Here is a 15,717-nt window from a genome sequence, read left to right on the forward strand (position 1 = left end):
CTTAAACCTCAACATTTTCCTTTTCCTCATTTCACAACATAAATCCTTTTAGCATGAGGATAAACATTTTTCCTTTTTATTGAATTCAGATCGTTAATTGTGACTTTCCTCATCCTCAAAAAGTTGATGGATCCATCTACATGTAACCACAGTACTGGGCGGCGGGGACATCAGCGACACTCTCATCCGTCAACTGAGCCTTGGCCTATCCTCGTCGAATGAAAATACGATCGTCGGGCTCTCTTTGGGGCATTCTCCCATAAATGGGCTCCCTCTGGGGCCTTTTCCCTCACGATATCCCCATTCTTATCCTCGAATCCTCATATCTTCAATAGTCACAATTAGTTCACCTCCTCCAATGCTTCACATTTTCATCACTTTATAAAAATCATGCATTTAATATCATTTTCTTTTAAAAACAAGCATGCAACATATCTTTTAACGTTATCGTTTTATCATAAAAATCCATAATCGTTTAGAATAAACATTTTAACGTATTAAAAATCCATAAACATTTAAAATAACATTTTAACATCAAAACATTTTAAAATAACATTTTGACATTTTAAATCATAACATTTAAAATAACAATTTGACATATTAAATCATAAACATTTAAAATCAACATCATAAAAATTCATAAACATTTAAAACAATCATTTTAACATATAAAACAGCATTCAGAGCACTGCCATGACGTTTACTAATTTCTAGGTGTAAAATGATCGTTTTACCCCTGGACGTAAAATTTTCCGTTTTTTGACTTTTTCTTAATTTTATTGACTCTAACATGTCCCAAATAATTATTTAAGTCTACATGAATTTTCTCATATTTTTATTTAGCTTAAATCGATGACTTTTAATTTATTCTTTAAATATAGCATATTATTGCGTTTTAATTCCGAATTAAATCAAACATTAATATAAAATTTCCAAATTAAAAAATTAGACTTTTAATAATTATTTGAGCTTATATATAATTTTTCATAATTTTATTAAGCTTAAATCTAGGCGTTTCCATTAATTCTTTAATTAGCATTTCGTGCGGCGATTAAATCCCGAATATTTCCAAAACTCATTATTTTGATCCCAAATTTAAACATAGCATTTTTATTATTTATTCTATCCCTTCCAAATCATGAGCCACACCCTTGGACCCATGGATTCAATTTTAGCTTTATTATTTTCGTTTTTGACCCTTTATTGAACACACCGAGCCATCTCCCAATTTACCCGAGCCACGCCCGAGTCACCTCAAGCCAAACCCTAGCCAACCCACCTAGGGACCCTACTAACCATGCCCAGCCCATAGAACCAACCCTTAAGTCGCACAATCCCTGCTGGAACTTGACCCAATATTCTGCAGGTGTGCGTGAGTGTCTCCTAGCATGTCTTAGGACTCCTAGCTAGCCTAGGCTCTTCCAGCCGAGCCACCACTGAACCACCATGACCCTAACCGACCCTGGACGACGCCTAGACCCAGCCCAGACCAGCCCATTCCCTAGAACCCAGCAGCGAAGCTCCTGAATTCAGAAGAACCACATGCGCGACTTCTTGCTCACTCACGGTTTCCACTCTTGGTTCGAGCCAGAAGCGACCCAGCCCCTAGCCCGACCCCTGTCCATGACCCTTGGACCCAAATGGACCTACCCTGAGCCACCCAGCCCCAGCAGCAAGACCCCTTGGCTGTTGTCCCTTGAAACAGATCGCGCGAGGAGTCCCTTCTCCATGGGACTCCTCCATGGCTGCGCGTGAGGGGTCCTAGCCATGCTAGGACCCTTCCAGACCCTGAACCACATCCCTTAGGACCCATCACCTTGACCTGGTCGAGCCCCAAGACCCCATGCATAGTGATCGAACCCCTTGGCTTTGCACAACCCAGCAAACTCACGGTTTCCTCTTTGAATTGATGTCTAGGTTTCCAGCTTAATTCTATTCAGGTTTGCAGCGTTATTAGTTCATCCTAGGACCCTTTAAAATCATATAAAACATGCCCCTAACAAGTCCTAATCATGGCAGCCCCTTCAAGCATATAAAAATCATGTTTTTGGAACAAAGATCAAGCTTTAAAAATCACCTTGGATGCACAAACAAAAATATATCAAGGTGCTCTTATTTTTCATGCAATTTCAAACATAAATATATAATATGGTGTGATGATGAGTAAAGGAAGAATATAGCGTGCCTTTGCGTATTTTACGCACGAAAACGAAGCGACGATGCGAAGAACGGCGACGTACACCTTGGCCGAATTTTCCCGTGAGCTATCAAAGATTTTCCCTTGATTTTTCTTTTCTGTGTGCCGTGTAAAAGCTGGTGGAAAGTGTTTGTGTTGCACAAGGAAAAGTGGCATGAATTTTATGAGGTTTAGGGTGGGGTTTTGTACATTATATATCTTAATTAATCACTAAACAAGGCTTAGGCCCATTAATCAACTTAATTAAGTCCACTTGGCCAACTAGTGTTTAACTAAGATATTAAAAATAATTTTGTTTAATAAATTTTGTGAATTTATTAGCCGGGTTGCCAAAACATTATATTTTTGTTGAAAATCCAACACCGATAAAAATTACGTCTCGGCGTATAAAATCATCTCAAAACCACTTATTTTCAAAAATAAGAAAAGCATCACCCATATTTTAAATAATCAAAAACAATTATTTAATAAAATATTTTCCCTTATTCAGCCCTCGGTCTCCGTTCCTCAATCGCAACTCGAATAACCTTAAAAATACATTTTAATGCAACCATGTAAAAAAATATATTTTAAACATGTAAATATGCACAACATAATTAATTAATGCAATTAAAACATTTAAATAAAATACAAGAGAATTTAATAATTGCATGCATGTGGTTCGCGTGGACCTTCCAATTTTCGGGACGTTATGTGAGGCCCAGTTATTATAACAAATTAATTATCAAACATTATTTATTAAGTTCAAGGATGACGCTGCAGTATTCATAACTAATTGGGTGACCTACCATGGTGCCCGGACAGCGACCACATTGGCTCTCCCAGAAAACAGCTGAGGTTAGGATTCTAGTATGAAACAATTCAGCAATACAACAATAGCACGGGGTAACAAGAGCCAATAAACGGTATGATAACAACAAGAGTACTGCTCGAGTAACAACGTACATTGGAGATACATTGTCATGCAACTAAACTGCCCTATCAAGTATGCGAGATATGTCATGATATGTCAAATCAAACACACACGACTCGGCTTTCATACAGCTGATAACGATATAACAGGAAGGCACAATAATGAACAATGTATGATGTCAAGCTTTCAAGAGCATATTACACAAAAAATGCATCAAGATATAGACAATCATATTTTTGGTCTTAAGGATAACTAGGTACAAAATCCATCAGCTGATTCCGAAATAACAATCACATGTGCCAAGAATACAATACAACTGGACAACGAGTAACAAGAACGATAAGGTTCAACATGTATGTCATAATATCATGCCATATGCTAAATGTCATAATATGTCACATAAACAATCATACAAGTCAACGAGACATTTAAATAACATAAATCACATAAATCCATAAACAACTTAAATACAAGTAAAACATAATTTATGTTTTACCATCGTATATTACCTAATCGTAACATATCTATACATTCCATGAGGATAAAGATGATCAACTTGAACATCCATATTTATCAATTGGTCTACAAATTAAATAATATAACAAGTCAAGTAAATTTTCAATAATTTAACTATTATTTCAAAAATCTTTATAATTGAGTTATTGTTCCAAAAAATCCAAACTCAACGCATTATTATCCAAAATCTTCAACTACCCACTTACAATTAATTTTATAACTAAATAATTATATTTAAAGTCTAAAAATTTCTGTATAATCATCTTTTCATCAAAAGTTCATATTGTATTATTTTCACCTTATACCTAGGCTCAATCTTCAGGTCATAACTCATCACACACTTATCCAAAATATACTTGCAATACATGGTTGAAATTTTAACTCAACGTTTCACATTTCATCTTAAACATCAAAATGAAATTCGATAATTTCGATAGGTTAACACTCACAAAACAACAACTATACAGTAAATTCCGAAACAGAATCCAAATTTGTCACTTGATAACAAAAAATTCATATATCACTCATTATTGACTCAAATCAAGTTCCTCAAATTGAAAATGAACAAAATATTGATTTTATAAGTTTTTTTAGTTGAAAGAATATTCAAAATCATAATAGTTTGCACCCAGAATGTCCAGAACACACCGCATCAACCCAAACTTGCACATGAGCATCTTCAGTAAAATGTGAATAACTATTTTGATTCTCAATGAAATTAAAAGATTATGGTGTCGTTTCGAGAATAACACATAGTTCTACAACTTTTATTCAAACACCAATTCGTGATTCCAACTCAAAACCTTTATATAATTTAATCAAACATAGTACTAAAATTGATCATAAACCATAATTTTCGAATTTACCTCCGAGTTGCCAAACTCTTTAAACCTACAACCAACAACAAAACATATGTAAAATTGGACCAACCATTGATTTTAAGAGCATAAATTCGAAACCCTAGACTATAGAAATACCTTCAATAGCTTCATATGTACTGAAATGGAACAAGAAAACGACAAGAAGGAAGATTGAAAGAGGTTTTTTTTTTTTTTTTTTTTTCAGAAACACCGCCGGAAGCGGAGGGTTAGGCGGACCCCTACCAGTATATAAAATAAAAGAGCAAAACAAATAACACCTAATAGGAGGGGGACTAGGCCAATACCTCCGCAAAAAGGCTATACAATCATAACATCAAAGCATAAATAAAGACATACTACAACAGGACAACCCGAAACACAACAACAACATCGGGTTCTACAAGTTCTATTAATAATGATGTATTTTTAGAATAATCGATTTTCACTAATTTTAGGGAATTAAGCAAAACACCATTCATGGTAAAATTATAGGGGTTTTTTTTAAAAATAATATTAATTTAAAAAGTATATATTAAAATATAACAAAATAGGGATGTTTATCTAAATATTACAATCCGGAATACAGATTTCCGGATTCAATTAATTTTTTTAAAAAAATTAACCCGTAGCCACGGATTATTAGAATCCGTGACATAGCCACGGATTCTAATAATCCGTGGCTACTCTGTTCTTTAAAATGAGGCACCTCCGAGCTCCTCACATTCATTCAGCAATTCTGTGCTATTTTTTTCTTTCGATCATACACTCCTCCTCACTTTATTTTTTTCGGTCATACTCCTCATTTTTTTTTCTTTCGGTCATACTCCTCTCCTCAGCAAGTTCCCTTATTTTTTTTTCTTTCGGTAATCTTCCTCCTCACATTCATTAGCAAGTTCTTTCTGTGTTTTTTTTTCTTTCGGTCACCGAGCGGCGAGCACCGAGCACATCTTTTTCCAGCACCGATCTTCATAATTTTCTATTTATTCATTAGCGTAAGTTTTCGACATTTTTTCCGAATATTAAGAGGTAATGTTATTATTTTTGTTTATTATATTTATTATTGTTAGTTAATTATAGTAGTTTTAAGTAATCACAATAGTTATATTATTAATTGTCTTATTGGAATTATAATACTATAATTTAGAATTTTTGTGATACCGAGAATTTTATGACCGCATCTTAGTAGTTTTAAATAATAATAATAACTATACTTAATTTTATTACAAAAATTATAAATTATATTATTGAAATTACATGTTATAAATAAGTATTATTCCACGTAGATCATATATAATTAAGGTAAGTTAATTAGATTATGTTATATATTTATAAATATTTACAAACAAAATATTTAAAAATTACTTAAATTACCTTCTCCGACGTAATTATACGGAACTTGTAATAATATCAACGGACGGTGCTAATATCTGAAATAAATGACAAGTATTATAAAAAAATTTACACAAAAGAAAATATTAATTCTTAATATATAATTATAATATTATCAACGAAATTAAACATTACCTCTTGATATATCTTCAAATGAAAGGATGATAAAATCAACAATTAATATTAATACAAGATCAAATTAGAAAAGATGGATTTTACGCATATAAATCGGATGAATGCGAGAATTATTATGGAGAAAAAATATTTTCGGACGAAAGGAAAGGAGGAAAGGGTACGATTTTGAGGAGAGGAACATTTCTATTTATAGTGGGAATACACACGGTGTAGACACGGAGTGGACACGAATTCAGAATCCGTGACAGACTGTCACGGTGACCCACCTTTTTTTTTAAAAAAAAAAAAGTTGGAATCCGGTGCAGTGCACAGCGGATTGTAATAGATTTGTAAACCTTCTTGTTTTACAACATTTTTTTTAAATTTATAATATTTTTTTAAAAAAAGCCAAAATTATAGTGTTGGTATTTGCTAGTAATTTCTTTCATCTTAGGGAATGACAATAAATAATTAGTTCATAATTAATTAACAACAAAAATTTAAAAAATCTTGAAAATAAATTATTTTTTGGTGAGATGAAGCATCAAAAGCCAAGCCATGTGAAAGGTCTCAAGGGCATGTGAAAGATCTCAACCAAATTTGCACACGAGTCTTTTTTCTCCTACAAATCATGGGACAAACCCAACTTCCCAGAAAGCCTATAAACAAAACATGGACAGAGATATTTATTTTAATAAATAAGTATGAACGGTTGTCATATATTACACCTCCTATAACACGTCAGCGCTATAAAAATTAAATTAAAAGAAAAAAAAATCGATACCATCCTTATCCGTCGTCTTTCACGTGTTCTCCAGTAAAACTATTAATGATGGCGTCCATGTGCCCGCCCACGGTTTCATCATCTCGCCACAAGCCCAGCTTCTCCGATTCCAGATTCAGATTCAGATTCAGATTCAGCAGGCCATCGTCGATTGCTCTTCCTAGGTTTCTCGATTCTACTCTCTTTTGCCGCTGCAACAAGGTTAGTGATGGGGGGAATTCCGATTCGCCATGGTGGGATTTTGGTATGCAGCAGACGATAAGGAATGCGATTAAGCAGGTAGAAGGTTATTTTGATCGGAAAGTGGAAGCTGGTGTTGCGGTGGTGGAGGGAGGGGAAGAGGATGAGGAATGGGATTGGGAGAGATGGAGGAAGCATATCGCGGAGGTGGATGAGCAGGAGCGCATGGTCTCAGTCCTCAAGGTATTTTAGTTTGTTGATTTCTGATTAATTTGTTGTTTTTGAGATTTTTTTTTCTGGGATAAAATCTATTGCATAGGAAAGAAAGAATATTGTCTACTTGTATGGAAGAGCTCACCGGCTTTGTTCCTGTATAAGAATTCAATTTTTTCTTCGAATCAGTAGTTTCATCAAGTTAGGTTCTGTTATCAAATATGGTCACATGGATGTTCTTATTGACAACTAGTCTCAGTTAGCAAGTGCAATTAAGAGAGAGGATTATGAAGATGCTGCTACTCTTAAGGTTGCAATTGCCGCTGCTGCTACAAATGACACTGTTGGGAGAGTGATATCTCATCTGAAGGTAGGATTTCTCTGTTTTTTCTCCACAGTATACATCACCATTATGTACATGTATCTTTATTCGCATTTGATCTTCTGTTAACTGGTGCACTCGTATAATTTTTGAATGTGATTGCAGAAATGTGTAGAGGAAGAACGCTATGGTGATGCATCTGTTTTACGTGATTATGCTGGTACCGGATTGGTGAGTGACCAATATTGTATAAAGCCTTTTAGCTTTATTTTCTCTGTCTCATCACTCATGTAATCATAATCTTTTTAAGGGTCTTCTTATTATGGAATATGTAAACTACTTTTATGCTTCTAACAAATACTGCTTTGTGTGTTTGAATGAAATAGATTTTTCTGCAATCTGATCTTATCAATGACAATAACAATCATTAATTTGTCGATGATATTGCTTGTAGTTTGGTAGTTATGTCATTCAATTGCAGTGAAGAGGCGTATTCAGTATTCTATCCACGTTTTTTACCAAAAGCGCAAAAATGAACTAATAAAGATGGAGCGAAGGCAGGCTCTCTGCATGCTTTGTTCTTATTTTATAATGTTTGGTGCCGCAGCTTCTGTTGCATGTCAGATGTGATAACACAGGCTCTCTGCATGCTTGGTTCATATTTTATATTGTTTGGTGCTGCAGCTTTTGTTGTCAGATGTTAGATTAGTTTCTGATTTTTTTTCGTCTGAACCTGTTATACAGGTAGGATGGTGGACTGGAATTTCAGAAGATTCTAATGATCCTTATGGCCGTATCATTCATATACGTGCAGAATATGGAAGATATATTGCCAGAAGTTACAGTCCACGGTAAAATTACTTGCCCTGTTCAGAATTTTTATCAAAGATGAAATCTTTTCATCTATAGGCGTTCGTGCTAGCCCTTTGTAAATTTACCATTGACACGTTAATTTGAGCCAACTCTGCTGAAGCAAAAAATTTCACCCAGTTGTTTACCTTTCCATAAAGTGCTCTTGTTACTATGATTTGTCAAGAAACAATACTTTAGTAGATAGCCTAATATATTACATTCAACGGAAATGGGATAATATTTGCCATTTTAAGCTTCACTAATATGATTTAGATTAAAATGCACCAGTAACTGCTTTGATGCTATTGTGTTTCTCGGCAGTCAGCTTGCTACAGCATTGGATGGCTCCCCACTGTTTGAGGTTTATCTCACAAACACTGCGAAAGGCCATTATAAGCAGCAGGTACTCTTTTCTTCATTAAGCTTCTTTGTTATTTTCTAGTTATTGAGTCTGTGTATGGCACGCGTTCTATTCATTTGCAGCTGATGGTTTCGGTGACTTCTATGCAATTACGTGATAGAGGAATATTCTTTCCAATTCATCCTTCATTTTTTTACTTTTTTAGTATTCTTAAATTCGGTGATCATACATTCTGTAATGAACGCGTCTTCACTGTTTAGATGGTCTCATCTTCAGGTGATTAATAACATCCTGGGTGCTAGGAAGAATAAATAATTTGTTGTGGCTGTTTTGATCAGTAAGCATGTTAATATGCAGGATAGTTTTCTGCTCTATTGGTCAAAATATAACTGCATTTAAAAATTATGACAATGTTTTTATTAACACGAACCAATTTCTCATCCTTTAAATTAAAACACATGATAGCAAATTTTCCCCAAGCCAAAATTTTCCTCATTCGCACATCTTCCAACACAATCATTATTCTTTACTAAATTTTTAAAATCAATTTCCAGAAATTTTCTATTGTTATATTACATTATAATCCAAAATATACTATTAATTTCTGGCATCATTTCATACCTATGATAACATATATACTTCCGCAAAACAAAACTAACATGTATTTTATTTATCAAAAATTTCCCCCAAATTTTTTTGCCAAAAGTCTTCTCCCAAAACTGCAATAAAACCAAATTCTGAAAATATTCTTTGTCTATTTATTCGAATGAAATCAATAGTTGGGGCGGTATTGTCTTCAAGTTGTCTTTCGCTTAAGTAAGTGCGCTCATCAACATACAAAATATTTTTGTATGCATAAATGTTAAAAAAATGATTTTCTTTCCTGAAAATTACCTATGAACAAGTGTTTTTCATTGGAATGAATATTTCAATGATAAATTGGCTTTTAGGCTGTATACCTGAAGCGGAAGGGATCTCCTCAAGATCTTTATTCCCGATCCTTCAATTCATCAGGAAAAACAAAGAACCTTGGCTCTCGCGATGCGGAAGAAAACAAACGTGAGCTGTTTGATACAAGCCCTGAAAATTCTGAGGATGGTGATGATAGGGATGATGATTCTGATTTTGACAATGTCTTGCGAGACATGATTCCTGGTGTGAAAATCAAGGTTGTGAAAGTAACAGCAGAAAAGGTTGACAAGGATATGATATCTAAGGTGATTGAACAGATAATAGATGAAGAGGAAGAGAAGGATCACAACTTGGAGAATGTAGGTGCTGATGATGAAATCAACAGTGACAATGATGATGAACAGAGTGACATTGAACTTCATGCTGGTAGTGGAGTGAGCGAGGATGAAGAGCAGAATCAAATCGCAGTTGAGGTAGTTGTTGGTAGTGGTCTCATCCCTAAAATTTCTCGTGGAAGTCACATAAAAGACTTGCTCCGAGTACCAGCAAAGCTTGAGAAACATGGTGTGCGGTCATTTACATTTACAGTGGAAGAAGAGGCCAAAGAGCATGTATCTAGTGGTGGACGGTCTCCACTAACGAACAGATCTAAGGTTCATGGTCAACGCGGCATTGACCATGTTATGCTTGACCTTGTGAAGTCTATTAGGAAAGGGAAAATTCCGTTGAAGGTTAGTTCGAATTGTTATGGTACATTAATCAATTTACATGTGATATTGTTATTTTCCTTTCGGATCGTAATTTCAATATCAACTACATAGGTCCTGAAAGATGTCGGTGAATTAATAAATCTAACTCTCAGTCAGGCCCGAAATCGTCAGCCTCTCTCTGGGTCAACTGTATTCAACCGGATTGATATATCATCTTCAGATCCATTAGATGGTGATCAATTTTATTTTTCAACTGAGATTACTTAGAAGGAAACACTGCATAAATTGTTTCTTAATGTTATATGCATCTTACTGTTCTATTATGTACGTTAAATCATCAGGACTATACATCGGTGCCCATGGGCTTTACACTTCAGAAGTCATTCGTATGAAACGAAGATTTGGTCAGTGGAAAGAGGATGATAGCTCAAAGAAGCCATCAAATCTTGATTTTTATGAGTTCGTAGAAGCAGTGAAAATAACAGGGGATCCTTGTGTTCCAGCTGGCCAGGTGATCAACTCATTCGAATAATTTATCATATGATTCTGCATTATCTATCCCATGAATGTTTAAAATATTGATGGTCATGGAGTCACAACTCCAAGAAAGATGGTGGTTCCATTTATCCTAGTATATGAATTTTATATAATATATGTGGCATGTTTGGTATTGTCAAAATGTTTTAAACATGAATCAGTCATGTCAACAGTCACTATGTTCAAGTCTTCGAACTGTCCTGTTCATCTTGATGGCTCACTGATTCAGCCTCATTATCTCATTCCTGTTCAGATCACAAAACAAGGGTCGGGACATTCAAACAAATTTGTATGTCTCTCCCCCTTTTTTCGTTTCTTATCCAAAAGGTAAATAATCTATTTGTATTCAGGTGGCATTCCGGGCAAAAGTTGGGAAAAGATACCAGCTTCCGCATAAAGGGATAATCCCTGAAGAATTTGGGGTGGTATGTCATTGAGTATGACATTCAATCATTTATCTACCATTTGTTTTCCTTCAGCTTCGCATAATTTGCACCACAATGCAGATTGCTCGATACAAGGGTCAGGGAAGACTAGCTGAGCCTGGATTTAAGAATCCTCGTTGGGTTGATGGTGAAATGGTTATATTGGATGGAAAGGTTTAAACTGTTTAACGATTTTATTGTTGGTTTGATGTGACTATTTTTTATTTTTACTGGCTAGGCTCTCATTGTCACTAACTGTTGCCCTCTGAACCAATTTGTGCAGCACATCAAAGGAGGGCCAGTTGTAGGCTTTGTTTATTGGGCCCCAGAATTTCATTTCTTGGTGTTCTTCAATAGATTGAGGCTGCAGGATTGAGTTCTTGTACAGTCGGTTTCCCATACTCATTCTTAGTTGAATTTTTCTTGGGTTAGTTCTTCCTCATGGCGTATTTAATAAAGTAGCCTATACATTATCAGATTTCCTCACACACTAGTGAAAAATTTAGCGTTGGACATCTCCATTAAAGCATACCAGTTCTCATTTGTTACTGATACTAGTATCAATTCCTTTTCTCTCTCTCTTTTTGCAGCTTAGGCAGTCACTGTTGCCTTTGAGTCCTTTGAATGGAAGCCTAAATGAAGCTGAAAGATTTCAAGTTCAACGGCCAAGTCACTGGTGTTTGACTTATCTTCCGTTGTGAGCCATCCGAATATTGTGAGAAACCAACTGCAAAAATTTGAAGATGTAATGATGATAGCTTCAGATCTGTCATCTCCATAATTGTGTTGCATCAGATTTCTAATCTCCATGCATCGTATGTTCTTGTATGTAAAGGAATGACTTGTCTCTATTTGGTCATTTTATTCGAAGATGCCTGTCATTCGTGTACATCAACAGGGGACGAAACACTACGCAGAGCAGAAGATCTGGATTGAGTTCATATTGGGCACCGTTTCATTTTAAAAGTTTTTCAGTTTGTCCTCTGCTTCTTTGAGAGGGCATTTTTCCTTGATGTATATATTTTCTTCTGTATTTGCTAGTAAACTTCTTACCATGTGATAATATGAGTTGAAGGTAAAAATATTTTTTGTAAATGGTTTCACATTGCAAGCACCAATCAATTTTCGCTACAAGATGTGAAATTGCTTGATTTTGTTGTCGAACTTTACCCGTGCTGTGTCTTCCTCATTTCTTTGTTGGGTGTTTTGGTTGGACACTGATTCACTTTCAAAATAAAAAGATGGGAGCTATGTCTCAGATAAATTTGGAGATGGAAGTCTATCGTTTCGATGGTGAAGTAAGATCAAGCTCATGAGCTTATTATCCTAGGTCGCAAGTAAGTTGATAGGATCTGTTTTGTTACATTCTCTTGTCGTCACACAAATATAGAAATATATTTCTTTTGCTCAATCTCATAAACAAGACCTAAGAAATAAAATTATTTAGGAGGCTGATAGATCTGAGAATCAGTTTACGGTGAGCAATGAAGGGGTTGAAAAGTTCTTCCATCTATCTGTAACTCTAGGTTTTTTTTTTTTTTTAAATTGCTAGGCAGTCCTATTTCCGATTGGGGCAATTGACAATTGAATCTGATTTTGATCATTATTTTACTATATGTAATAGTGTGAAAAGAAGACCAGACTCTAAATTGTTTAAAAATAGTGGCGGAGAGGTTTGGTTTCAAACCCTAAATCTAGGAGTAAGTCATGCTAAGGTGCCTTGGATGATCCACATCTCATAGTCGACCATCAATGAGCACACTAACCAATCCATGTAGCTGATTGAATTGATCAAGTAATGTAAGAACATAGTTCAAGTTTACCGATATGTTAGGTGTTAGAGTAGATGCCCTGCAAGCCAACTGTTGGCCAGGGATTTTATTGACTCAGTTGTAATAAACAATCCTTATTTTAAAATAATTAATTATTTCATGGTTTGTTATTTCTTTATCTGTATACCCATGTTATCAAACATAGATAAAGACCTTGATTATACTCTAATACAAATGAATCGTAATTCGATGTTGAAACTCATTTGTAAACACTGTATGATCTAAATTCATTCCTAGTAGATTCAGCCGCCTAAAACATGGATAAAAGTCGCTCGAGCTCGAGACTAGCATCTGTGATGTTGTGTACTGCGTTTCTTGGTAAGGGCATAGAGATGTCCAAACATGCAGATGGGTAGTCATCAACTCTCCCTCGGACTTTCCAAGTGGTTATCATTCATCGAGAGGATAAGTCTGTGGTTATGATTGTACACCATTAGTCCTTACGACCCGGGACAACACTGAGGCTCTATATGCTAGGGCTGTGCTTTGACTCGTTTACCAGCTCTAAGAGAGTCATCAGGTGGCGAGGTTGGGTACAGTTGCGACACATATAGGAGCCAGTGCATTGTAGTCGGGGATTCACCGCTCACCTACGGGTGTGGATATCCTACGTGATCTGATGAAATAATAGTGCGTGGAATCTCTGGCCAGAGTATGAGATGTACATTGGAGGAGTTCTCAAATGGTACATGCGATGCCACTATTTATATGTATCACATAGTTATCGAATTATTATGCAACCCTCGATGAACCAATGGTTGCAGATTCGATCGGGATATATGAGATGAAGGGACCGTACTGTACGCTAATCATAATCGACTGGTTCTTGCTGGCACTATCAGTGATAAATAGGGGATCATGGGGCGATGCTACTAGACGCTCTACCATGATCCGATGGATGCAATCAGAAATGAGTTCTGACATTCTTGATCAAGGTGTTGATGAAAAGAATGGGGCTAACTAGGGTAAGCCCGAATAAGAATAAATGTTATTCTGAATCACAAAGAGTTGTGAACCCACGGCTAGCAGTATCCCTGAACCATTGAGGGTCCAACAAGTACTGGATCATTTGTTCCCGTAGAGAGAATAAATTCAAGTAGTTGAATTTATATATTATTATAGTAAATTCAAGGAGTTGAATTTATGATAATTAAATTTTGAGAAAATAAATTCAAGGAGTTGAATTTATGATATATTAAATTCAAGAAGTTGAATTTATGAAATATGGAGAGAATAAATTCAAATGGTTGAATTTATAAAATTTGAGAATTTAATTTATTAAACTCAAAAACTGAGTTTATTTAATATTAAATTTTGGAGGTGATAAAATTCAAGGAGTTGAATTTATAATGGATTTAATTTGTTAAGCTCAAAAGTTGAGTTAATTAAATATTAAATTATATATTGGGAGTATGTTTAATGGGCTTGTAGGAGTACAAGTCCAACATATTAAATGACTAAAGTTATTAATGGACTTTGATTAATTAATTAAACTAGTTGGACTAGCCCAATTAATTAATCAAGCCCATTAATGTTAATTATGGAATTTAGTTTAAGGCTATTGTTTTTAAAGAAATAAAAAAAGAAAAAAAGACCTAGCCTCCACCTCTCCCAATGGTGATACACGAGAATTGCATCTCCAAATCCTAAAAAAAAAAATTTTGGCCACTCTTCAAGAGAAAGATATTTTGAGTCATCTCTAAAAAAATTTTGATCTCAACGTAAAAATTTCTTTCAAATATTCTAGTGCTGTTTGAAAGAGGAACAAATCTTCTGGTCGTGGACTTGAAGGAGTTCTTGAAGAAAGTTCGTAGGGATTCACCAAGAGCTATCTCCGCTAACCCCGGAATAGTTGGAGCCGTGTGAATCGTTCACCAAAGGTATAAACTCTAACGCCCTATGAATGTTTGATTATATAAACCATACGAGTGTCCAAATATTTTGATTGTCAAAATAAAATATTTGTTTTTAAAATTTCCGCTGCATTTTGGGCATGAGAAAACCGAGATCCAACAGTGGTATCAGAGCCAAGGTTTTTCTAAATCGTTTGGTTTTGATATTGAATAATTTATTTCTAACCACACAAGAAAATTTTTCAGAAAATCGATGCACCATGAAAAGTTTATTTTTCCAGAAATTCAAAAAAAAAGGGGGGCTGCCCGGAACTGTTCCGGGCAGTGCACGCGCGCACAGTGCCGCGCGCGCAGCCTGCGCGCAACAGGCGCGCAGCGACTGCGCGCGAGCCGTGTGGAACGTCCGCACGCTGCGCGCACAGGTTGGCCGCAACCTGCTCGATACGATCGGGCAGCGGGTGGCTGCCCGGAAGTGTCTCGGGAACCGTTCTGGATAATGGGCTTGAATTGTTTGGGCCTAGGGTGCGATTTTTTGGTTTTTAAAATTTTTGGGCAAAATTGATATTTTTGAAAATTGGTTCAATTTTTCTTTTGGAAAATTAATTTTTGCAAAATTACTAATTTTCTTGTAAAATGAATAATTAGAATATGATTTTAATTATTTATGGTAAAAATGAGTTTTACAAGAAATCAATTATTATTGAATTAATTGGAAATTAAATAAAGGTGTTTATTTAATTTATTAAA

At 35.2% G+C, this 15,717-nt stretch overlaps 1 protein-coding gene across 2 annotated transcripts; it reads left to right on the forward strand.

Annotated features, from left to right (window-relative positions):
* The first annotated feature begins 6,775 nt into the window (after positions 1-6,775).
* Positions 6,776-12,454, forward strand: LOC142542638 (protein EXECUTER 1, chloroplastic-like). Of its 2 annotated transcripts, XM_075649385.1 has the most exons (12): positions 6,777-7,196; positions 7,420-7,536; positions 7,654-7,719; positions 8,233-8,339; positions 8,662-8,743; positions 9,652-10,344; positions 10,435-10,555; positions 10,665-10,834; positions 11,211-11,285; positions 11,367-11,459; positions 11,569-11,712; positions 11,876-12,454. In XM_075649385.1, exons 1-11 carry the CDS (start codon positions 6,819-6,821, stop codon positions 11,659-11,661), a joined length of 1,995 nt encoding a protein of 664 aa, XP_075505500.1. In that variant the 5' UTR covers positions 6,777-6,818; the 3' UTR covers positions 11,662-11,712; positions 11,876-12,454. The 2 variants fall into 2 exon arrangements, with proteins under 2 accessions (XP_075505509.1, XP_075505500.1); XM_075649394.1 differs by lacking the exons at positions 11,367-11,459; positions 11,569-11,712; positions 11,876-12,454 and having other exon boundaries at positions 6,776-7,196; positions 11,114-11,241.
* Positions 12,455-15,717: the final 3,263 nt, after the last annotated feature.

The sequence above is a fragment of the Primulina tabacum genome, chromosome 1 (assembly GCF_025594145.1).
Source record: "Primulina tabacum isolate GXHZ01 chromosome 1, ASM2559414v2, whole genome shotgun sequence".
Classification (NCBI taxonomy): domain Eukaryota; kingdom Viridiplantae; phylum Streptophyta; class Magnoliopsida; order Lamiales; family Gesneriaceae; genus Primulina; species Primulina tabacum.

Bases quoted from the DNA above. Each gene is read 5' to 3' on its own strand.
- LOC142542638 (XM_075649385.1), top strand. From the start codon at position 6,819: ATGATGGCGTCCATGTGCCCGCCCACGGTTTCATCATCTCGCCACAAG. The intron at 7,720-8,232 runs GTGAGTGACCAA...CCTGTTATACAG, and splicing joins ATTATGCTGGTACCGGATTG to GTAGGATGGTGGACTGGAAT. The intron at 10,345-10,434 runs GTTAGTTCGAAT...TCAACTACATAG, and splicing joins AAGGGAAAATTCCGTTGAAG to GTCCTGAAAGATGTCGGTGA.